General features: G+C 45.8%; 1 protein-coding gene across 1 annotated transcript in view; it reads right to left on the bottom strand.

Moving 5' to 3' along the window:
- Positions 1 to 25,909, bottom strand: part of CHID1 (chitinase domain containing 1) — a 1,807,841-nt gene that overhangs the window by 1,667,852 nt on the left and 114,080 nt on the right. Inside the window, exon 2 of the mRNA XM_086957742.1 lies at positions 20,649 to 20,771. Coding sequence (XP_086813868.1) covers positions 20,649 to 20,759 — 111 coding nt within the window. The 5' untranslated portion in view covers positions 20,760 to 20,771. The remainder of the gene's footprint in view (positions 1 to 20,648; positions 20,772 to 25,909) is intronic.

Raw genomic sequence — 25,909 nt, 5'->3', positions numbered from 1 at the left:
CGTGTTTAGTATAATAAATTTATAATAAATAAATAAAGGTTAATATGTGCGCGATTCAGAACTCAAACTGATGTTTGGAGAATAAATGCCAGAATTTCTAAAATATACTGACAGGTGATATTTGAGTGATAGGACATATGGCATTGGATAGATAAATTACTAATATTATTCCTTTGGTGAAAGGGACCTTGTATTTATGGCCATAATATATCACCCATGTAAAGGTTTCGAAATTGACCAATACTTTTTTACATTAGTGCCTATAATCATGCCTTTGGCGGGAACTAATGAGATCTTGTCTGGGGCAGTCACTAACGCAACATTAATAATATTAGTAGTTCGGGATGGTTTGTCTTTGAACATAACTTGGTCTACTACAGAAAAGGTTGGAGACCCCTGCATCAAACATGCTTCAACAACAAACATGTAGATATTGTCCTGTGAGAATCGACTTCATTAAGAAACACTTCATTTTACATACGCATATCAAATATAATTTAATAATATATACTAAAGATAGCAGACAAAAATAATAAATACATTAAGCAGATTATTAATGGTTAAACAAGAAGCCAATTTAAGTTTAGATGATAAACTGATACTTCAGAAAAGTACTGGAATTTTATTTAAATAGGTTCAGTTTTTAACTGTAAACAATTCATTTGTGAAATCAAAAGCAAGTATCAGAATCATTGCAATTTGAATTACCTCCAGCAGCTTACATATTTCACGAAACATTAACACATTACTTAAGGATTTTGAAGGTGCCAAAATGGATTTTAAGAACCAGTTGTGATACAATACGAATAAGCAACAAAGGTCATTCACAAAAATAGTGTCATAGCAGCACACTGTGTTGGTGATACAATTAGAAACTGGTACGTGCTGTAGTATGCCAGTCAGTACCTACTTTCCTTAAAAACTATTTACTAAATCAAGGACTACATTTATGTTCTATCTGAGCCCCATCATCATAGATGATCTTCTTGTGCAAGACGGAAGAACAAGGTACTTACTTTCGGTGCTGCTCTTTCTGGTGGATACTCTAACTGCAGTTTCCTCACTGTGAAAATCGCAGAAATTACCGTTCGCAAGTTGAAGCCATTTTAGTGAACCGCTTCCATGCTCGTGACGGAACCGCTCCGTCACGAGCCTCGGTTGAGCTGTGCTCATGACGGAGCGGTTCCGTCATGGCCCGCTCGGCGCGCCTGCGCGGCGCGTTCTATTGAGCGGGCGGGGCCATGACGGAACCGCTCCGTCATGAGCACAGCTCAACCAAAGCTCGTGACGGAGAGGTTCCGTCACAAGCATGTGAGCGCCGCTCGACCCACCCTCCCCCCTAGCACTGCGGCAGAATTGCCGCCGCAGCGAAGGGGTTACGGCAGCTCTTTTAGTTAGCCATGTGCTCGCCATGTGCTTCTCCCGTCTTCACTGTTGCCTGCCCTTGTATTTCGTTTGAGTCATCAACTATAATCAACTCTTTCAACACAGACAAGAGCAATGTATGATCAGAAAGGCCTGTAGCTACCAGAATGCATCTGTCTCAGTGTGTAACTGTCAGACCATTCCAACTGATATAAGGGTTTTTGTTACTCCTCCCACTCTGTTGACTATGTAGTTTCCAGTTGTCCATATATGTGAATAGCTATTCTTGTGTATACATGTACCGACTCTTTTTAGTCTTCATGCTTACTCATCTATAAACTGGCCATAAAAGGCCCATCGTTTCTGTATTCCTTGGACTACCTCCTACTGTATTGACGTAGTCTCCCTCATGAGAGGTTAATACATTCTATTTTCTTTGATATTACAGCTTCCATGCCAATCTCTATTTTGTTAGTCTAAGGAAATAAGGACAAAGAAGGGCAAACCCCTACACCAGTGGGCCCCTGAAAAGGCTCATTCCCAGAAATGGGCGCCAGTCACATGGGGCTCATCAGAGACATGGTCGTCCGAAAGAGTTGTTTCGACAGAGGTTTGGAATCTCACCCTGAGGATGTACACTGCACGATGAGACCCTTGTCTTTGCAGACCAAAGTGCTTTTCCCATTTTCCAGATTTGACCCTCCAGGTGGTAACCGGTCCCTAACAGAGATCCCTTTGGCATTCATCTCACAGTGACCATTAGGTCTATTCTGAGCTTGGCAGTTGGAAGCTGGAGACTTTTGTTTGGTAAGGTCAAGATGCAACACTCTTGTTTTGGATTAGCTTGGCCAAGATTCTGGTTTGTTTGTTTGCTGCAGCAAATAAAGGCAGGTAAAGAGGAGATTTGTTTCTACTTTTGGATAATTCTCAGGATAAATATGCTTTGACTATAATATTATATTGCATTGTAATATTTCTGGCATGCCCGTGCCTAGCACACTTCGTAGAATGTGTTGCTGTCTTGGTGATACCAATATGGATTTAGAAAAGTACTCAGCTGGCTCCCCTAGAGGGGATTCCTAATAGGCTTATGTACATTAAATATGGTATTTCTTCCATAATGTATAGTACACTGTGGAACAAATACACCGAAACCGATCCTGATTTACACACTTCGTAAAATTTGTATATGGTGATATGGAGCGCTTTTGAGTGTTCCGCCAGATCCATTGGTACTTTGGTGTATTTTGTAAAAGGTCTGGGGCTAGAGCCTGTCTTTTTGAACATGGCACAGTTTTTGGGCTATTTACTTGTCATGGTGCAGTCTCAGTACTATTTTTGAGAGCGCATTCATTTGTAAATATGATTTAAAATTGGTAATTACAAATGGTTTGGTTTGAGTACAGTCTGTGTCTGCCTTTTGTTTTTGTCCTAAATATTGATTTGTGGGTTGATTGTTTGTTTGAGTGTCTATGTGGTTTGTGGACTGACACCGGTGGTGATGATTGTGAAGTACTTGTTTGAATGAGTAGCGATTGTGCTCTTTGTGTAAGAATGGCTTGCCATAGCAAGCAGTGTTGTGTGTTCTGAGTGTGTGGCCCCTTCTTGAAAATGTTTGGAATGAGCTCAATATGTGGTAAAACAAAAAATTAGAATTAACACTCAATAGGAAAAAATATAGGTCTCATGGAAAGAAAAAAAAACTAATTTGTGTGTTTTACACAACTAGGACTCAATACAAAATGTTACAGCATTATCCTTAGATATATTATATATTAAATATTAAAAGGCAATCAAATTATCTGAGTAATTGGTTGCTGCTAAAATAAAAGCGTCCTTTTTGTACCACATTGCAAAACGATAGATTTTGACTGTCTTGAAATGCCTGGGTTTTAAATAGAACAAACCGTGCCCATTTCCGGCGCTAAAAAGAGAGCTTTTAACAGATGTTCGGAGCGGTCTGTTGGAAGGAAACTGTCTGTCAGAACAGACTGAGATAATGAAAGGTTTATCAATTTTTGGGAGTTTCTGTGAGGACATTAGAATACAGCAAGGCCTTTTTCTCCTGAAAGAACATAGAAGCTAAAGTCTACTGGTTGTGAGTAAATAACACATGGCTCATAAGCTACAGATAAATGCTGTGGCAATTAGGTTTTAAGTTAGTATGGTATGAAGGCATGTGCATTAAACACTACTTATTTTGAAAAGTTAGAAATACAGCTTCATTATTTTGGATAAAAGAGAAAGGATTAAAAGTATGGACTTTCTTTCTTGTTGCTTTCCTAATAAAGCACATCTGTGGATCTGATGGTAATTACTGCCATCTAAAAAGGGATACAAACTTTTTATGTTTCAGTAAAGCTTCTGTGCTTAGTGTTATAAATAAATGTGTTTAAAGGTAAAAGGAAAGGAATAAGGCTTGTTTTTCAAATGTGGAAACAACAAAGGGGTTAATGATCGTTATAAAAAAAATGACTACATGAAAACAATTGTTAAAAAGTAATTGCAATAAAATCGTTTTTGTTTTATCATGATCGTCATAATGTTTAATAAAATCATTGTGGAAATGTAATAGTATTTAGCACTGTTGGAAAATTACCATGTGCGAAGTATATATTCAGATTTCAATCTGCACATTTAGATTTCTATCTCCTACTGGTTAAAATATGTTGTTGCACCAAATTAAACGGGTGAATATTAGTCTATCTAACAACGCCAATATTACTGTGTCTTAGTGACAGACTTTAAATGTAGTATAGCCTAATGGCTACAGTGTCAAATATAAAGGCTATTAAAAGATATGCAAAGAGTAGCTGTACAGACGTGTGAATTACATTGCAAGCCTTTATGCAAGCCTTTGTGCACACGAATTCTGGGCGCACTATGGCATTCAGAAAACTGACATTTTGAGCAAGTTCTTTAGTTGTTTTAGGTGTTAGTACGTACATTTCACAGGAATAAAAACAAAAATAAGACAGCAAAAGTGCATCCTACCTTTAAATTATCAGCACTGGGGTGTGTCCAAGATTGTGACTGTGTAAGACGCTCTTCACAGTTGCTCCGGCCCACAAAGTTCACTCTCATCGCCTTCCATACACGGGTGACTTTGGGTGGAGGACACCATCGCAGCTTCTCTGTTCCCCTACGGAGGTTGTTGGAGGCACCAGGGGCTGACACGGTCTGCCTGGGCGCTGACCCTCCGCCGCATGGTGCTGTGCGTGGACTGCTGGGGCCTGATAACTGCGGCCCACCCAGGGCGCTTCCCTCCCCCTCCTTCGCTTGTGGAGGCCTGCGGGCGCTGTCTGCGAGGCCCCCGCTGAGGGAGTGTGCGGATTACCGAGGAGCCGGACCTGGGCCCGCTGGGCTCTGTCCGACGCTGAAGCATCGGCTCGGACATCGCGCCGCGCCGGCCTGTGGACCAGCTGAAGCTTTGGCAGGCCTTGAGTGGGACATACAAGAACTGAGTCCCGGAGCGTGATAGGCGAGCCTCCCACTGGCCTTTCAGCGCCGCTCCACTACTCTTCTCCGCGCCCAGGAGGACTCCAGGTACAGCCCGCTCTTTGCCCATTGGACCCCCGAGGCCTACTGCCACGTTCCTCGCCCCCTCTCACCCCCGCTGGGAAAGGTGCTAATGCCCTGTGCACACCTGCAGCGGTTTTCCTCTTGGCACCAACAGGCTGGGAGGGAGATCTGAGGGGCTACCACACTTTACAGGACTGCAGCCTTGCCCACAATAGCGGCGCATAGACTTTCCCCCTCCTGAATCTGCAGGTTGCTCCTACCATCCAGTGAGTGCCTGGACTGGCTCCAGTGGGTGGACCGAAACATCTCTCCCTCTGGACTGCGCAGGGCCCCCCAGTGTGGCCCCACTTACCTTCAGAGGGCCACTGAGGAACGGTTTGGCAGGCAGTGGGGTGGACGGCGCGGGAAAGAACTTGGCACTGTCCCCCTTCCCTCCGCGGCCTTTCTAACTGCCACAAGATGCGTGCTGGACCACCGCTTACGCGAGACCCAGCCTGCAATCTCCTCTAGGGGTCCGCATCGACCGCCAGTAACTGCCACCACCTACAACTGCCTTGGCGCTGCCGTTGGCCCTTCTGTTCACCATATACGCCAGGCTTGCTACACCTTCAACGCCTTCCCCTTACTTCCGTACCCACACAACTTACTGGTGACAGACCACAGCAGAGTCATGGCATCAGGGCGCCCTAGGAAAGACCGTTCGGTCAAAGACATGCTCCAACCCAAGGTGACGATCCCACGCCCGGAGGCGGCGATGGGGGCGGCTGGTGGAGCAGACGCTCCAGCCATCCAGGCCTTCATGACATCGCTCTTCTCTGCCCTTAAAGAGGACCTCCAAAGCTCAAAGACCAACTGGCGGTAGATTTACGAGAAGTTTGCTGCGATATCTCAGATATTGGTGACCGGGTCCCAACATTGGAGGAACATCAGAATGGTCACGACGAGGAACTGGAGATGCTACAACAGGAGGTTCTCCTACTCAAGGAACAACATATCGAGCTACAGGGGCAGACGGAGGATCTCGAGAACCGCTCCCGTCGTAACAATGTGCGTATCCGAGGGGTGAAGCAGGGAATGGAGGAAGACGACATCGAGGGTTTCGTGCAGGCCCTGTTCAGGCATATCTTGGGTCCGGATCACACTACAGAGATACAACTTGATAGAGTCCATCGAGTGGGCCTGCCTCGCCGGAGCAACACACCGCCGCCGGACAATGTATTCTGCATAAGGCCAGAAACTCTCACCCCCGGCAATTTGGTGAATTCACACCAACGCTTTACCAAGACCTTTCCGCGGTCACACTGCTCAAGAGACGTGAATTCCAGCCCATCACCCAGTGCCTGAGGGAGAAGGGGATCCCCTACGCGTGGGGGAACCCTTTTCGCATTATCTTCAAATACGATGGAAAACTGCACCAAATACGTTCCTTAAACGAGGCTTCCGACAATCTTGGATTTCCGCCCCCGGAATGGGCACGTCCACGGGGAACAACACGCCCCGCAACTCACGCAAAGATCGATGGTACACCGTGGGCAAACCCTTCTCCTCGCCCCTTGGACCGGACGCGGCTGCCCACGCGAAGGAGCGGGACGGCGTCCTGGCGTCACTAGCTGGCGGTCCCGCCAACACCTCTCCCGCCTAATTCCTACAACTTGCTAACATATGGAAGTCACCGCTCGAGTGGGCTGGAGGACCGCCATCTTCGCCCGCTTTCTTGGACTGCATTTGACGCCTTCCCCAGAACTTTATTACCATGACGAACTTTTGTCATTCCCGCACGGTTGCGGATGTTTTGAATCACGTTGAAGTAGCCAACCAATTTCTGCCCTATAGGGCGCTTGTCTTACCAATTTTGTTGTTTTGTATTGGAGTTTGTATTTCTGTTCTGGGATCGGGTGGGTTTCCTCCTCAGTGAGTCCTTATATTGGCCATGTATACCACAATTGCACAGATTTAGAAGTTTCCATCTACCAAGCTCCTCCTAACTCATTTCCAATCGGGTGCGGTGCGCCATCGCTAAGAGCACAACTATCCCCTCCCTTCCCCATATCGACCTTAAAGTACTCCGTCTCAACACACGAGGCCTTAACAATCCAACTAAACGGAGAGCAGTGTTATCCCTTTTAGAAATACTCGGGTGGTGATCTTTGCCTCCTGCAGGAGACCCACCTCTTGACATCAGACACCCGCCGCATGCGATACAAACACTTTCCCCACCAGTACTGGTCCTCTATGACAAGCAAGAGGAGTGGAGTGGCCATCCTAGTCGCCAAACACTTTAAGGGCTCAGTAATCGGCCCATACAGGGGATTAAAGGACGCCTTTTAGCCCTGCGCCTCCAAATTGGCTCCTCCTTCAGCACCTTTGCTTCCATTTACTCCCCTAATGAACTACCACAAACATTTTTAATAGAGGCATGCGCTGCAGTTTTGCACTCTCCAGACCCAGTGGTGGTGGTAGGAGGGGACCCTAACCTAGTGATGAACAAGGACCTCGACCGTTCAGGCTTTCGCACTGGGGGCGCCGGCCCCATCTCAACTTCAGGCGAGGACTGACTGCGCAACGCCGGGATTAAGGACGCCTGGCACAGCACACATCCGACCGTCAGGGACTATTCCTATTACTCAGCTGCACGTAAAACTTATGCCCGGCTGCACCACTTCCTAGTTACCTCAGCGGCTTGGACCTTAGTCACAGGGGCGACCATCGAGGCAAGGCCCCTTTCTGATCATGCACACATCACACTGTCCATGCGCTTCTCATCTGCGAATACTGCTCGCAATGCGCTGGCGCCTGCGAGACTCCCTGCTTCGGTCTCCCGATTTAGTTACGGATATCAGGCACTGCATTACAGATTATACTGCAACTAACGACAGGGCCGACACACCACTATCCTCTGTATGGGAGGCGTTCCAACTGGTCACCAGAGGAGCGCTTATAGCTAAAGCCTCTTATGACAACAAGGTTAGACAATCGAAACGCGCGGAACTGGAAGCCGCAGTCAGGGAGTTAGAGGCCATACATAAACATACAGGTGCCCCTTGCATATGGCGCCAACTGGAGAAAGAACGCCTTCAACTCCGCCACCTAGATCTCGATCGCGCAGAACACGCAGCAGTGCGACTAACACATAAATATTTTGTGGGCTCCAACAAAGGAGGCCGTATGCTAGCATACTGCCTTCACAGCCAGCAAGAAGCGCATTCGGTCCCAACGCTCTGCGAGGACACCAGCCGCTCCATCTCCGATGACGCCCAGATTGTGGCAGCTTTCCGCTCTTTCTATAGTACGCTCTACAGGGCAGTCCCCTCTTTACATTCAGATCCCTCGGACTACCTCGCCGGGGCGGCCAGAACACCCTTACCCGCGGGAGAAGCAGATTCCCTGGAAGCACCTATTTGTATAGAAGAGGTTATATTCGCGATCGCACGGTTGAAGCCACAGAAGGCACCGGGCCCTGATGGCTTTAGAGCCCTTTTTTACCAGACACGGTTATTTAACTCCTTTGCGGATACTGGTTCTCTTACTCCCTCAATGCTGCAGGCCTCTACATCGGTCATACCGAAGCCGGGTAAAGATTCAGAGCTTTGTAGCTCATACCGGCCGATCTCCTTATTGAATATAGCTGCCAAATTATCCTCCAGTATACTAGCACGCAGACTAAACCCTCACATGCCAGGTCTTGTTGACCCCGATCAATCCGGCTTCATTCCTGTTAGGCACACTAAACGCATCTGCCACCTCATCGACAAAGTGCATCGATCTAAAGAAGAGGCTCTTCTTCTAGCAATTGACGCAGAGAAAGCATTGGATCGTGTACATTGGCTGTACCTCTTTGCGACTTTAGAACGCTTTGGAATGGGGCCGCGATTCCGGCGCTGGATTGCGAGCATCTACAGCGCGCCCCAGGCAGCCGTTCGGGTCAATGGTGTCCTTTCGGCACCCTTTGCAGTGGGAAGGGGGATGCGACAGGGCTGACCCCTTTCGCCCCTGCTCTTAAACCTCTATATGGAGCCAATGGCCCAATACTCGGAGACAACCCTCTTGCTCTAGGTATTCCCTTCGGCCTAGATAAACTCCTTCTTAGTCTATATGGAGATGATCTTATCAACTCGGTGGCCCATCCCGTAGCCTCCCTACCGGCCATTGTAGACTACCTCTGTGAATTTAGCCAGGTCTCTGGCTTCAAAATCAACATGCAGAAGTCACAGGTGCTCAATATCACAGCATCCCCGCAGACGGTGGAGGCTCTCCGGAATCGGTTTGCATTTGATTGGGTGACCAACGGCATCACATACCTCGGGCTAGTCCTCCACAAAAGCCTCGTGCGGACAGCGGAAATAAATTACTCGGCACTGCTACAATGGATCCGCACAGATCTACACCTGCCTCTGACATGGTTTGGGAGATTATCAGCGGTGAAGATGAATATACTACCGCGGGCTCTCTTCCTATTTCAAACTCTTCCGCTTGAACCCCCTCTGCATACACTTTGACAGATACAGTCAGAGATAGAAGGGTTCATCCAGGGCAGGTCGGTGCTCAATTATGCAAAGCACAGCTTCAGAGACCTAAGGAAACGGGGAGCCTGGCCCTTCCCAATATGACCCGATATTTTTACGCCTCCCAACTGCGATACCTGGTGGAGTGGAACCGCCCCATGACCGAGAAATATTTGGTGTTCATGGACCAAACCGTAGCAGGCCACCACATTTAACGTGATACCTGGATGCCACGACTGGCTTGGGCATGGGGTTTATATTCCTCTCCCGTCACGCGTCCTACAATGCTCGCGTGGGACAGGGTATCCCGGGGTGCTCATTTGTCCAACTTCCCCTCCCCCTTGACCCCACTTTTCATGAACCCTGCTTTCCCACCAGGGTTGAAAAACGGAGCGGCGGCAAGCTGGATAGAGGGGGACTGCAAACACCTAGGCCATCTCTTTGATCTTAGGGGACAGACTATAATCTGTCTGAGTATTACCTGCACTCGCAAATGGCACACTGACTATCGGGGCCCAAGACGCGATCTCTGGCTTTTCGTCCAATGCTGCCGTTTGAGCAATGGGTCCTTAGCAAAAAAGACAACAAGCGCCTAATCTCGAAAATATATGCCTTTCTTACGGAGGCTCTCCCTTCGACACGCACCGCTGGGCAGAAACGTTGGGAGACAGAACTAGGCTGTACGCTATCAGACAAGGAATGGGAGGATGTTTTTTTACAGAGCACACCACACCACCTACACCTTGAGTCACACAGAAACGGCCTTCAAGATCGCGACATACTGGTACTATACTCCTGAAAGGATCTGCCGCTGGCAACCCCAGTGCGATGGCCCCTGCTGGAGAGGGTGCGGTAGCCCGGGAACTCTATCACATCTACTCTGGCAATGCCCCAAACTAACTCGCTATTCGGATCAGATACTTAATGACATTGATAAGGCATTCACCACTTTCATACCCGAGTCCCTGCATATACCCTTCTAGGCCTTCCTAATGCCCTATTCTTTCCCCTACGCTCACTTAAGGGGAGGCAAATGGCGCTTGCACTGAACGCTGCGCACAGAGTAATACTAGCGCGGTGATAGTCAGACGCTGCGCCGGAACACATACATTGGGTGCATCAGCTGTGGAACCTCCTAGATCTGGAAAAGCTCTCCATGGCAGCGGCTGTGAAGTCTGCCGTCTTCGCTAAAACCTGGGCCTGTTCCGGACTATTCTTTCCACAGAATTCCGGGAAGTGACCTGCCCTCGATATCTCGTGTCCTTAAACTGATCCCAGAGAACGCCCCTGCACCTCCTTAAATAGAACTAGCATGGACCCCCCTCTCCTTTCGTTTTGCAGAAATAGTGCCCCAGTGGTGGTGCATAGGATCCGGGGGATCAATATAGTTTCCTTCCTTCCCTTTTCCTGTGTTGAATGGCTCACTGAGAGGGTTGGGTGGTGGGAGGGTGTGGGCTTTGTTTGGTTTGGTTTTGATTCTCCTACCTTTTCTCTTACCACAAGTTCACTGTTTTCAGATACTTCCAATGTTATACTTGGCATTTGACAATGGGTATATTGCCGCAAGGCCAGCAAAAGGCACCCTGGTCCTCCCGCCTCACAAATCCCTTGGGTGTTGACCCTCAATCTTGCATACCAGTTACCTGCCTTAAGACGCTGCCGGCCCTGTAGGGTTTTAGGCGGCATGCTGTGTATATTAGTTGAAGGCCCTAAGCTGCCTCAATCTCCTTGTGAAATTGCAATCAACTCTGCCGGCCCGCTGGGTTGTAGGCGATTTAACCCGTGCTTATATTCTGTCAATAAAAAATATTTAATACTAAATTATCAGCACACAGGCAGGGATTATCGAGAGTTACTTTGAATTGTAAAGGCCGCATGGGAATAGCCTTGCTCAGACAGGGGACAACAGGTTTAAGGGTCAGAGGCCAAGTTCTGTATTTAGAACTGGCCAGCACTACTGAACACAAAAGGTCCATGAATGGAGCCACTATGACAGTGTGTGATTTCTACATTACACTATGAAAGCTTGTAATGTTGAAGAGTAGTTTGATAAACTAATTTCTTTGTATTAATTACATTTCCTGATTCTAACATTGTAGGGTACAACACTACAGGTAATGTAAATGTTGCTCCAATGATGTCTGAGACTATAAAGTGCCTAGGAAAATTAGGGCCAAAATTTATTCTCAATTCATGTTACTAATATTTAGGATACCGTCATTAGTAATTTAACTACATTTAAGAAATGGAAGAATTTACTTAGTTGTTTCAATGAAATGATGGCCTTGATTAAGCCTTCCTGGAACAAGATTGGACACCACAGATCTGCTTTAGGTAACATTAGTTAAAGGAAATATTGCATATTCTGTTAGGAGCAGATGGGGATATCACAGTTTTCTTGAGAAATAATAAAAGTGTAAGAGTTATGCAGGGTGGGATTTATCCTATTGAATACCATTATCAACGGGTAGCAGAGTCTGTAGGCCATATGCAGAGAATAGCTCTGCCATGCATACAGAAATACTGGTTTTCACTCAAAATTGTTGCTCTAGGACCAGATAAAAAAGGCTATGAAATATGGTTTGCATTAACGTTCTATTATGATTATACAACTCAATAAGCTAAAGGAATTGGTAGTTGGGTATTGGATCAATGTTTTCTAGTAAAGTAGTACAGTCCAATAGTATTGGACATGGCCTCTTAGGTCTGGTTTCTATCTCCTACAAGTCTGCTTGTGCCGAGCTGCCAAAAAGGGGTGTGTATTGTGGACTGGAGGTCACCTGCTTAGGTTATCTTCTGTTGAAGTGTGGAAAGGAGACTAGCTCCTGGGCAAATTAAGGGTAAGCACACTTAAGTAACACATTGTCCTTTTTCTTGATTTATGTGCTCTCTCTCTCTTTTACTCACTCTCTCTCAAGCCTGTTGAAGCTGTCTAGGCATGGGTACGGGACAATTGCTTGGGTTCGCTTTACTCATTCATTCCTCAAGATGCTGTTAATATGTTCTTGAATAAATAGAGACAAAAGCACCTCACACGTGCACGTTTAATTGGCTATTCAGTAATACGGTTTTAAAGATGTTAGAATTAATAAAATGAATAAATAAATAAATATGCCATGTTACTGCCCATCCTGCCTGATGAAATTATGAAAGGATGGGTAGAATAGACTGATGTTCCCTTATTTGATCTTTAAGGGGAACTATATGTGGGTAGTTTTTGTTTACAAATCTCAGTTGATAACACCATTATTGTTTATGTTATTCTCATGCTATATACAGTTTTGCAAAGGCATCACTAGTCTCTTATTAATTAGTCTGTGTAATTAAGCTGACAACGCTTATTAGAGCTGGTGAATTGTTTTTTTTTTCTCTAAAATTGATGTTGCATAGTCCGGATTTTGAAAAGTAGAATGCAAAAGGTTCACAATGTTAGGAAAGACGCCCGTGTGATCCTCAGCAAACTTTTCGAAGGAAAATATTGGTTAATAGGAGTTTTTTGCCACAACAGTTTGTTGGAAAAATTAATGTACCCACTATGTTAAGGTTTTGTTAGTTATTTATGGAGTAAGGATCCCTGTTAAATTAGCAGTTTTTAAATTTTTCAGTCACGCCTATAACATTTGAGCATGGTCCTAAGCATAAAATGTAGGTGTTTTTACGTAAGAAAAATAATTTTAGAAGTGTCTGCAGTCCTGTACAAGTCGTGGAAGGTTCATAAGTAGAAGTGTAGTGAACTATATGACTTGAGAAACACAAGCTTGTGAAGACAAGAAACACAAAAGAATGCTTGTTCTAAAAATTCCCTTTCTTGAGGTTCTTCAGATAAATGAAATAGGAATAAACAAATTTAAGGATTCAGAGTAGGTCCGTATTTTTTTTTCTTTTTCCCTCAGAATTTACTAAGTAAACACTGACTTCCTTGGCTGCTTGGGAATGGGAGAAACAAATCAAAGCGTGTAAAGTTTTACTCTCATCAGTTCACCAAAAGTTCCTTTTATACTCGCTAATAGGTCCAGGGTGTTTGTTTTTTTTACTCTCAGATAGATAAAGTGGTTCTTGGGTGCCCTGCTAATGTATGGGGCGCCCCGAGACTAAAGAAGTTTTCTGAAATAGAGTATCCTCTCTGTTGGTAGATTATTTGTATGCCTGGTCAAAAGATCTTTTTTCTATCCACCAAAAGATATCTGCTGCCCTACAACCATTGCCAGAGGGGCCCGGACATCAGATCCAGCCTGGGGAGTCAACGCCAGTCCAGCTTGAAGCCGAGGTGAAGGGAACCAGCACAGGCATTGCTGACAACTAGGACCGCAGTGAAGGTAGAAGGCCAGAAGCACTGGGCCCATGAAAAAGACGTGAAGTGTGTACCCCTACAACTGCCTTGGACGAAAGACGGGGTCACAAATCAGGACGGAGAATTCTTTGCCTTAATCCAGTTTTTGATGCCCAGCTGAGAGAGTCACAGACCGACAAGGAGGCTTGGCTTGAGGTGACCCCCTTTGACATAAGGGTTGCTTCAGGACTCGGAGGCCTGATTCTGGAGTATCCGGTCCCCAAGTGAATGCAAGTCTGCACCTCTGTTTGTTGATCAAAAGGTGCCTGGGCACACTGGGTACAATCTGTGGCCCCGACAAAAGAGAAGTGCGCCAGCGGAAAAACACAGGAGTTAGGGAAGGACTCGAGTTCAGGGTACAGGTGCTGTGCCTTTGGTGCCCGTCAGATTAAAGTGAAGAATAGTGGTGCACTGCCTGAGACACTGGACAGGATCGTTGAGGGTGTTTGCCCTGGAAGGTGATTGCCCTATCCTGAAAGAAGATACTTTTCAAAATACTGGGCCGTGATTGTTTTCCTGAGTTGCAAGTTGTGCAGCTCCACCGTGGGAAAAGTGAAACTTCATGAACAATAAGAGCCTGCCTGAGAGACTCAGAGGGACCCAGGGAGAAGACTCCCCTCTGGCTGGTTGTACAGCGGCTTCTATTCTTCAAGTACTTTCTAGCGATGTTCCCCTTTGGGTGTCCCATTTTTGAAGAGGAGCAGCCTTTGCGGCTCCTCGTTCTAATTCACATGGCCCCGTTTGGTCATCCTGGTCCCCTGAAGCGAAAATTGTTTTTGTGATAATCTGTGTATTCTCTTTAATACTAGTATTTGCATTACTGTTTATTCTGCAAGAGAAACGTTTTGTGCACGCTTTGATTAATAGTACTCTGCCCTCCTCCTGAACATATCATTGGTACTCTAGCCTTCCTACATCGGAACCCCGAAACTTGGAATTGGATTGGGTGGTTTTGGGATTTACTTTCTGCTTTGGGTTGGAAAATATGGGCAGTTCTGTTTTGTGATAATAGCCATTATTTTCTCCTGCTATCTGTGTGTTCATTAGGACCCAATGCCCTGTTCCCTATGTATTTCTTCTTGTATCTCGCCAGTTAAATGAATTGTTTAGCAACGGATAAGGATATTAATGAATTTATGAGAATAGATGTGCAGGATAACTTCCATGCATCTATTAATTCATAGCGGATGTCTTCAGCTAATGCTAAAACGGCCAGCTGTGGAAATCCCAGAAATTACCGTTAGCATAAGCTGAAGCCATTTTGGTTATGGCAGTCATTTTAGTTAGCCATGTGCTCGCCATGTGCTTCTCCAGTTTTCACTGTTGCCTGCCCTTGGATTTTGCTTGAGTCATCAACTACAATTAACTCTTTCAGCACTGAGCCAGAGCAATGTATGATCAGAAAGGCCTGTAGCTGCCAGAATGCATCTGTCTTAGTGTGTAACTGTCAAGCTATTCCAACGGATGTAAGGGTTTTTGTTACTTCTCCCACTCTGTTGACTAAGTAGAGTTGTCCATATATGTGAATAGCTATTCTTGTGCATACTTGTACCGCCTCTTTTTGAGTCTTCATGCTTACTCAGCTATAAACTGGCCATAAAAGGCCCGTGGTTTCTGTACTCCTTGGACTACCTCCTACAGTGGCCTGAGGGTACTGTATTGACGTAGTCTCCCTCATGAGAGGTTAATAAATCTATTTTCTTTGATATTACAGCTTCCATGCCAATCTCTATTTTGTTAGTCAAAGGACTTGAGGACAACGAAGGGCAAACCCCTGCACCAGTGGGCCCCTGAAAAGGCTCGCTCCCATATCACCTTTAAAATATTCCAAGACATCAGACCAGATTTTGGGATTTTCACACAGTAGCTCTCGTCGCCACCACATGGCATCAGTGGCTCCACAGTGACCTTGCACTGGCACGTAAGTGAAGGAGTAGAGTCACATATAGGCACCACCCGCGAGTGCGGATGTCAACTTCTGTATTGCCCTTCCACACTCTCAGAAACGGATCTATTTAATCTATTTGCATATGAAAATGTGCTCGAAACTAACTTCAGACATTAAGATCTGCAGAAATCTACTCCACAGAATACAGAGGTGAAAGAGTTATGAATCATCAGCAGATAGCTGCAGTATAGACCAGTAAGAGCATTACTAAGGTAAGTGATTTGTTCATCGGATAAATACTTCTAACCACAGATTAATCGCCTTTTAAATAGATAGCCAAGCAGTACCTCTCAAAACATGGAGGGTCTGAGGAATCAGTGTATTCAAACCAACAGGTCCTACAGACATGTGTGGGCAAAATCACCCTCTATGAGGACTGTATAGCAAGGCAGTAGTGTTTAGGGAATGTGTGCATAGATGCCCATGTCGCAACTTGGCAATGTCTTTATTAATGCTGCTTTAAGGGCCATAGTCTGAGTGGGCCCCTAGCCTTCAATAGGCTCCTTCTTGGTTAGAGCACAAACGTATCCTTACACAGAGGACGGTCCACCTTAGCAGAGTCCTCTTCATTATCGTCTTTTCCTTCTTGGCACCAGGAAACCCCACAAAGAGTTATCATTGGCACAATACTCCTTAGTGGATTCAACATGGAAAACCTACTGCACATTCGGAGTCCAGCCGATGGACTGACTCCTCTTTCGGGGGAAGTGGCAGAGAGACAAAAGCCTGTATAGTGATGGAGACAAAAAGGCAGGCCTTTTTTTCAGCATCAACTTATTGAGGAAGGAGGTGGTGTACGGATGTTGTACTAAGAGCACATGCAGTTCTCTTACGTGGGCACAGAAGTGAATGCGATGAGAAAGATCATTGTAATGGCTTCACAAACAATGCAAATAGATTTAAATGGAGTGCACATGAGAAATGTTATAAGCAGGCTAAGGTCTCATTGTGACGTGAAAATAGGTTTTGGGGGAAACATGTGTTGCACCTTTCAGGAACTGCATCATAACAGGGTATCTGAAGTTGTTTGGCAAATATATACGAAGGCTGAAAGGCGGACGTAACTTTTAACTCTGTCCACTGCAAGGCTTTGCTGCGTTAACAATAAAATGAACACATCAAGAAGCTTGGCTGAAAAGCATCAAGATAAGGGTACCTGGAAATAAATCCCTGCTGAGCCAGCCACCTCCAAATGGGCAGAGCCTCCTGGCACAGGAACTAGGACCTCCACCCACCCTGCTCGTTGCAGTACCACTTGGTGGATGTGTTGTCCACAAGAACCAGGACTGGTCTCCCTTTAATAGAAGACTTTAAGAGCCAGTCTGATGGTCCAAAGTTCCAATAGGTTGATGTAGAGCCGGTGCTTCACACAGATCAGGCCTGGGCTAAATTCATGTAGTTTCCATTGCAGGAATTATGCCAAATGCCCACAGAAGTATGGAATTACACATTCTTTGCTATTGTGGTGCAAAATATGCCCATCCATCCATTTTAGATAGTGATTCACATTTGATTTGCCCAGGTTGTTCCTGGGCTTCGACAACAGAATGTTTTCCCAACTGAAATTTCAATTACACAACATGGCGTCTCAAACATTTTGCATAACAATCTTAACTTAAAATGCCAGGAATAATGCAAGATAACGCCTATGTAAACAAAATTTCATCCAGGCTTACCAAAGATCACTGGCCTCTGATTTCCACTTCTTCGAGGTAGCTTTACCAACCTGGAGAAAATGCATCCTCCAGACAAAGAGGATGCACAAGGCTCGCAGCCCAAAAAGCTTTAGAATCATTCTCACCAATACCCAGGATTGGGTCACACATATTGGGATCTTATCCTGAATGTCCCAGACTCACTAATGAAGTGGAGTTACTTGAATGCCACTGTGTCTATGACAGACCCTACAAAGGAATCATCTGTGTAGGCATCAGGTGGGACTTTGGTGTGCTGATGGAAAACCCAAGAGAGCAATTGTCACCTAGAGGTTGTCCATGACTGACTGAAGGCAGCAAGCCTGTCTTGAGCAATTATTCAGCGAGGTATGGGAACACATGTATTCTCAACCTTGGAATATGGGCAATGCGATCTGCCTTCGCTTTTGTGAACACTTGAGGGGCTGAGGTGAGACAAAAGGTAGAAAAGAAAACGGGATATGTCCTGACCCCACCATGATCCACAGGTCACATCTCTGGAACTGAAAGATGGGTATATAATAGTATGCAATATGAATGTCCAAAGACGCAAGCCAGTCTTCTGGGTCCAGAGCAAAAAGAACTAGGAGCCTTAGTGAGCATTTTGAGATACTCCTTCTGCCAGAAGGCATTCAGAGTTCAGAGGTTTAAGATGGTTGAGGCCTTCATCTGTCTTCCATTCAAGGATGTAGCATATGTAATACCACTTGCAAACGACTCCGGTACCCTCTCAATGGCACCATTACTCACAATAAAGCGGGTCCCCTGCATCAAAACAGTGGCCTGGTCTGGTGGAACGTGCCCTGATAAAGGAGCTAAGGTATATAGGGTGGTGGGGGGGGGGCGAGGGGGGCACATGGGGAGCAGGTTAAATTAATGACAGGGCCATAGTTCCTCTGAACGATTACTAATCTCTATCGATCAAACATCATGGAATTCCAGCCAGAGAGAAAAACTAGAGTCCTGCTGGTTGCGGCTCTGGAAATGCAAAGCAGAGCATCACACAGCGACATCTGCCGCAGGGAGGAGGAGGAAGTTGCCTCGGCTAATGTGAATGGCCTCAGCTGTCAATGTGTTTCCTGGAGCAGCGAAATGTGTGGTTCGGTTCCTGCACCAGCTGAGAGAACTGTCACTGTTTGTATCCTAAGCTTCGTAAATAGCCCCTGAATTTCCTGTACTTTTGGTGAAACTGAAATGAAGCAAGCTATGGCATAGATGTCCTTAAAGTGTTCCAGTGCTGAATCAGACTTCTCTTTGAACAGTGTACACACAACAACGGGCATGTCCATGAGGGATCCTCTGGACATCTTGTTGTGCGCACCATCTGAGAACTACACTTGTGCCCATTGAGTGGATAACGGGGTAAGGACCGGGTCTGGCAAGAGTGCCAATGGAACCAGCACCGGCAATGAAGGAGTTGGCATACATCCTGAGACTAGGGTGAATTTCTGGAAAGGTGTCCACATGGGCATACCAGCGTGTGAGTTCCGGGGAAAAACCTGCTGGGAAAAGTATGACTGGTTCCACTGAAGGCTCCATGTGGTTTGAGGCAGCATAGGGGCAGCCAGCAGGGTCTTAAAAATCTGCAGCATAGCCTCTTTAAAAATGCTTCTGTGCTGCAGGGTTGAAGATGGAATGGGGAATTTGGGGCGTGTCAGGATCAACTGAGAAGATAGCAGAAAGTCTGTAGACACTGGAGTAATTGCCCATGGAGTGCCAACTGCGCAACTTCTCGCCTGACTTCGAGTGGCAAGAGGGTTGTCGAACCCCACTTGGGTCTTCTTGCTCTTCCGGCTAGTTTGGACTGTGACTAACAAAGATCTCTAGCAGGACTGAAAGTTAGTGAGGGATCACCCTCACAACTTAGTGCAAGATCGACCCTGCCACATGGATCAGGAGTGGGACTATTGCTTCAGTGTCACCTCTTCTTATGTTACGCGACATATAATTTTGTCTCCCGGTCTCAGACTGCTATTGGGTGCATCGCAGTGCACTTCTCATATTACTTTCAAGTAATGTCATAGAAAATCTTTGAAGTCATCAAAGACTGACCTATTGGGAGCGGATAACATGAGTTGAAGGGCTCAAAAAGAAAGTCACCGATGTCACGTTCTTGGTCTGTCAGTGTGGGTATGGCTATGTTCGCTAGTAGCTCTTTCCCCCCATCATCTTGCAGTGTATCATATTGCAGCCAATCTCAACAAAACAGGACACCAAATAGCACACCTCTACAGAGCCCTACGCCCCAAACACACCAAACTCAATGACAAGGTCACAAACTTCTGGGGGACTGTAGCAGGGAAGGAACTAAGCGGAACAGAAAAGGCCGAATTGTGGAGATCGACCACTAGGAAAAAGATAACTGCTTCACTAAATCAGACCAAATACTGGTTAGTGCACAAGGCCTACTGGACACCGGCCCGCCTATCCACCCTGGGGATCCGAGAGAGCGACACATGCTGGAACTGTAACGAAGGGAGGGGGGATTTAGAGCATCTCTTACTCAGCTGCCCTCAGATCAAGGATTTCTGGGAAAGAACGGGGAAGCTTATCAGTGACATCACTGGTGTAGCCATACACATAGATTTTCCAAGTCTAGTCCTGGGCTTTGCATCCCCGTCCATCACAACGACAGAAGACCGAGACCTCATGGACCTACTGTTGACGGCTGCAGTCAAAATAATCCTAAGCAATTGGAAAGACACCACAAAAGCGACACCACAGGCGTGGCTCAACTGGGTCACTTTCCTAAGAGGGGCAGATAACATTACAGCGAAATACACACCGAAAACACACAGGCAATCAAACATGTGGAGACCCTTAGACCTCTACCTTTCATCACATAAACCCCCCTAGGCGCCTTCTTTTTTTCTCTTTTCTTTTCTCCTCTTTCTTTCCGCCACTCATGTATGCTCCATGTAAATATATATTTTTTTATATACAATAAAAAATTACAGAAATCAAAAAAAAAAAAAAGAAAGTCACCGATGTCAGCGTGGTGGAGTGGTGATAATATATTGCTCTGCGCAATCACTTCTAGAGCAGTGCAATGTCACTGTGCAGCTAGCAGGCTCTACCTAGTAGCACGTGAGAGATACTGGCTGAAAATAGACTGGGCTTACTTGAAAAATGAGAAATCTGTGGTTGGTAGTATCCATCAGAAAGAGGCTTTATAACAATCTCAACTTCTAAAACATGCACCTCTAGAAGGTACCAAGTAAAAAAAAAGCCAGACCCGCCTTACAGTTTCCTAAACGATTATTCAATGTTCAATGTAATCATCTTACCTTGACTTCTGGTGTTTTTGTGGTAGATTTCTTGACATCTTTTTTGGACAACGTTGCATCTGACAGCTGATAAACAAGAGCGAGGGAGAGCACAAGGCCAAGGATCTTCATGTCAGAACTCAACTGCAAAAAAGGATTCAAAAGCAAGTCACAAAACACCAAAACCACCACAAACGAAACAGAATTAAAGAAAAGTGCTAACATTAAATGCTTTGTTTCATTTTGCTCCTTTCTGTCATCTCCACACACATCGTACAGTTTTCATAAGGAGACCACCTCACAAAGCTTTCTTCCATGAACAAGTGTAACTTACTCCTGCAAGTTCACAAGTGAATGAGAAATAAATCAAGATTAATAGACACCTATAGAAAAATTTGTGAGACTCCGATCCAATGCAAAAAAATTTTTTTTTATATATTTATTTATTTATTTATGACACTTCTAGAGCGCACTGTTACCCGGAGGTGTCCTGGCGCTGGCTGATCGCTAGTGGGGATGAGCGGGGGCATTAGTGAGAGAAAAGCCACGTCTTGAGAGCCTTCCTGAACTTAAGCAAATCGTGGATCTGTCTTAGATTGGCCGGCAGCGCGTTCCAGGCTTTGGCGGCGCCTAGGGATAGACTTCTGCCTCCCCAGCGAACTTTCCTGAATCTAGGGATGACAACCAGCCTCTGCTCTGCTGAACGTAAGGCTCGGGTTGGTATATACCACTGGAAGAGAGGAATCAGGCAGTGGGGGCCAATATCGTGCAGTGCCTTAAAGATCACGCAGAGTGATTTAAACCGGATTCTTTTCCGCACTGGCAGCCAGTGAAGTTTGACTAGGTCATGAGAGACTGAGGCGAACCTGGACGTGCCTGTGATCAGGCGAGATGCTGCATTCTGCAGGATCTGGAGTTTGTTTAGGAGACCCTGCTGAGCATTTAGAAGGAGCACTTTGCAATAGTCTAACCGAGACATCACCAGTCCGGTGACTACTGTCTTTTTATGTTCTGCCGGAAGAAATGGCAAAACCTTCATAGTAGTTCTAAGCACAAAGTGCGTAGCAGAGGATAAGGCATTGATTTGAGGCCTGAAGGAAAGGGATTCGTCCAGCAGGATCCCCAAATGTTTTACCTTAGTTACTGGGGTAGGTGGAGGCCCCATTTCTTCTGGCCACCAGCGGGGTGACCAAAAGTTGTCTTTGGTCCCAAACAGTAACACCTCTGTTTTTGCGGAGTTGAGCTTAAGGCAGTTACCTGCCATCCAATTGCTCACTTCCCGCATGCAGCATCTGAACCGATCTGCAGTGGTGTCTAGGTCTCCCTGGCGCAGCGATACCACAATCTGGGTGTCATCAGCATAGGAAGTAAGATTGAATCCGAAGGATCTGATAACTGGCGCCAGGGTGGAGACGTAAACATTAAACAAAGTCGGACTCCGGGAGGACCCCTGGGGGACTCCGCAGGGGAGCACAAATGGCTCAGATTCGAAGCCCCCCAAGGGCACAGACTGAGTCCTCCCGGCCAAGAAGGCTTTCAGAATATCGAGTGCCTTTCCCTGAATCCCGATGGCCCTCAACCGGTCCACCAATAGTTTATGGTGGACCGTATAGAAGGCCGCTGATAAATCGAGCAGGATCAGGGCGGCTCTGCCCCCAGCGTCCAGCACCATTCGAATGTCTTCGGTGGATTTTATCAGTGCCGATTCTGTGCTGTGTCCGGCCCTAAATCCGTGTTGGGATGAATCCAGCCTTTCTCCAGCACCTAGGAAGTTGCTTAGCTGAGTATTCAGTATGCCCTTCCATGATTTTGGCGGGGAGGGGAAGCCTGGCGATGGGACGAAAGTTGTTTAAGTCCGTGACGTCCAGGTTGTTTTTTTTAACAAGGGCAGGATAGAGGCTTGTTTCCAGCGCGAAGGAAATTCCCCCTTGTCTAGCATGTTGTTGAACCGAGGAGTGAGTCCAGATGCAATAGTAACATGGGCCATTTTAGCAATTGAGGCTGGGCAAGGGTCGTGGAGGGAGCCGGATTTTATTCTCATTAGCCGACTTGAAACCTCCTCCTCAGTAATGGGGGAAAAGTTGTTTAGTAATTCCAAGTACCTGCTGGTTTCTAAGTGTGTGGCAAGGGTGAGATCCGAGACAGTGGACATAATTTGGCTGTTTAGCGGATGGAAGATTTTTTCTACCTTGCTCAGGAAAAAATTGGCTAGGTCCTCACATAATTGGTGACTAGGTGGTATATCTATAGGTTTAGGGGCTGCCAGTGAAGACAGTGTGCTAAACAATTCTTTAGGGGAGTTGGTGGCCTCTTTAATGCGCTTGGAAAAGAATTCGCATTTGGCCTGGTGTATCCTTTCCCTATAGGCTCTCAGTTCTGCATTAAGCAGTTTCTTGTCATCCTCCCTATAGTTTTTTCGCCATGTTCTTTCTAATTTCTTACAGCGTGTTTTGTGGTCCCTGATTTGTTCCGAATACCATGGGGCCGAAGGGTTGGAACGGGTGGAACTAAGAGTGACTGAGGGTGCTAGCTGCCGACAAGCATCATCTAGCCATCTAGAGTAATCTGCAGCTGCTTCCTCTACATTGTTTGGGGGGGGGCTTAAAAGATGATGTCAGCAGGTCTGTTAACATTGCACCTTCTATTTTTTCCATTTCCTGATCTTTTTGAGTGGGATTTTGGCCTGCATGGGTTTGGCAATGGGGGCTGAGGTGATATTAAAAAAGACTGCCGCATGATCCGACCAGGAAAGCGGTTGGACTGCCGTCACATCTATATTCGGAAGGTTGGAAAAAATACCATCCAAAGTGTGTCCTGCCTTGTGAGTCGGGCCGTGGACCAATTTTGTTAATTCAACCCCCTGTAGTAGATCTAGGAGAACCTGCGTGTCCGGATCAGAGCCTTTTTCGAGATGAAAGTTAAAGACCCCTAAGAGTGTGAAGGAGTTAGCGCAGATGGCTTCCTCTAATAGGCTGCTCAAAGCTGTGAGGAAAGGTGCTTTAGCACCAGGTGGCCTATACAGTAGGCAGCCTCTAAGAGTGAGGTGGTCGGAGAGAGTGAAATTAAAAATCATTGCTTCCTCTAGGTTGGTCGCACCGGGGTTTACTGTCCCTCTGAGGGATTGATGATAAATAATGGCCAGCCCCCCTCCTTTTTTTCTTTCTCTGTTCATGGTGAGACAGATATAGTCCTGGGGGGTAGCCTTAACGATGTCTGGACGTGAGGCCGCATCTGTCCAAGATTCCGTAATGAAGGCGATCTTGACTTTAGAGTCCTGTATAAGTTCCGCCAATTCGGTGCTATGTTTTACCATGGATCTGGCATTGAGGAGCATACAATTGGTAATGATGGATTTTTTTGTATCTGGGTCCGAGCGGGTGGCCTTGGGGGAAGATAGGGAATGCCAAAGTACTTTGGGAAGGATTTGTTTACAGTTGGCACAGTGATGGGGGAGTGGCTGTTGGTCATCCTCCAGTGCAATGGTGGTGCACCCATGAGTGCCCATGTGGCTGTCCTATATATATACTGGGGGCCGCTGAGGATTTGGATACACCTATCCTATGGTGGAACAGCAGGCAGAGGATAAAGACGAGCAGGCAAGCGCGGGGGCTCAGGCAGAGCCTTGAAACACAGCAGTAATGAAAAGTGCATTGATTCACAATGGAATAACGGACTTTGTCTCCCATAATGCACCAATGTGGATGCATGCATATCTAAGGGGGTGTGTCCACCGCTGCACGCTTTCCATGCCTCTGATAAAGAGAGATTCGAAACACGTAAGGCAAAGTGCTGGAACTGCTTTACTTACCTGCATGCTTTACTTGCCTGTACCGAAGATTAAAGGTTAAGAGGTGAACCTTCCTGTTGTTTGAGTGCTTTCCTGCTTGTGTGGTAACCTCAGGAGCGTTGATATATATATATATATATATATATATATATATATATATACACATATACATATACATATACTCTCCCACACGCCCAATAATATCTATGTAGCATTAGGGCAGGCGGGATCTTCAAGTGATCCAATGTTTGAGAGAGTTGACTTTTCAAATGGGAATATTTCTGAGGCAGTAGAAGGTGTGGTAAAGATAGTCATGAAGTTGAATCACAATTTCCAACAATGGACAGAAGATATTCCCAGGAGAATATGGAACGGAAGCAGGGCCTGCAGGAGCAGAAAGTAGCAACATACAAAAGACACTGAACATCGGCCAAAAGGAAGCATGAACCTTTGTAGACCGAGCAGCAAGCAGGACCTGCTAACCGGATGTGAGGCAAAGTAGATGTGAAGCCAAATTCTGTAGATTAGTTCCCCCATACAGATAAGGAGCTTTGTACAAGCACAGTTCCAGAAGATGGTGCTTTCTCGTGCATGTGCTTTTTTCTACTTGAAGTATTCTATATTTTGAAGGCACTAAAGCAATGCGCATGTGTGTCTCCAGAAAATCCGCATCAGAAGACTGCATTCTCTCATCCTTCACCATTACTATATGGTCACTGCTGCTTAAGCCTTCTGTTTCACAAGAAATGACAGTGGCAGTGTTTTAAGTTAGTTTTACATTAGTGACAAACTCATCATTCTAACAATCTAACAGCAGGTCTTCCTAAATTTCTTTTCAGTATGGAACTACTTTGCCTTGATTCTGTGAACTTGCCCCCTATTTTCTTCCGCTCGCTTACTTCGCAGAGACAAACATATTACATCAAGTGATTTTCAGCTCTTTGTGCATAGATGCACTGTGTTAGCGCCCTTAATGCGATAGATATGTATTTTGACCTCATTACTGCCTGGAAATAAATTAAAATAGAAATTTCCATATCTTTGCTGCAAGTGTGAGGCTCCTTCAGGGACACCACCCTCTTTTTCTACCATCAAATTGTTTCCTACGCGTCGCAAGGTGCACAGGGAACTATGGGGTGAAACCCGCATGCCGGCTACTGACATAGGCTGCAGGCATAAAAAATATTAAAAACACCAGCTGGATTAATACAAAATCATGCTGCATAATAACCATATTATTGATCATGTTAATTTAGATTTCAAGAAGTTTTCTGTAAACTTATTCTAGATATCCTAGATGGCGGACCTTTCTTCTTGAATTAGGTCATTTTCCATTTTGCGACTATTTAAGCAGGTCCATTGAGAAGTCCAGTTGTGTCGAAAATATTTTATGCCAATGCTAGCGCCTTGTTTCTATGGATCTCTGCTGTTTCCAGTCTTCCTCCGACTATCATTGCTTTTAGTTTGGACCAGCCTGAATGTTAAACTCCGATTT

This window comes from Lissotriton vulgaris, chromosome 2_1 (assembly GCF_964263255.1).
Source record: "Lissotriton vulgaris chromosome 2_1, aLisVul1.2, whole genome shotgun sequence".
NCBI classification, from domain to species: Eukaryota; Metazoa; Chordata; class Amphibia; order Caudata; family Salamandridae; genus Lissotriton; species Lissotriton vulgaris.
The sequence above is the reverse complement of the archived record's forward strand: the minus strand, read 5'-3'. Positions and strand labels throughout refer to the sequence as shown.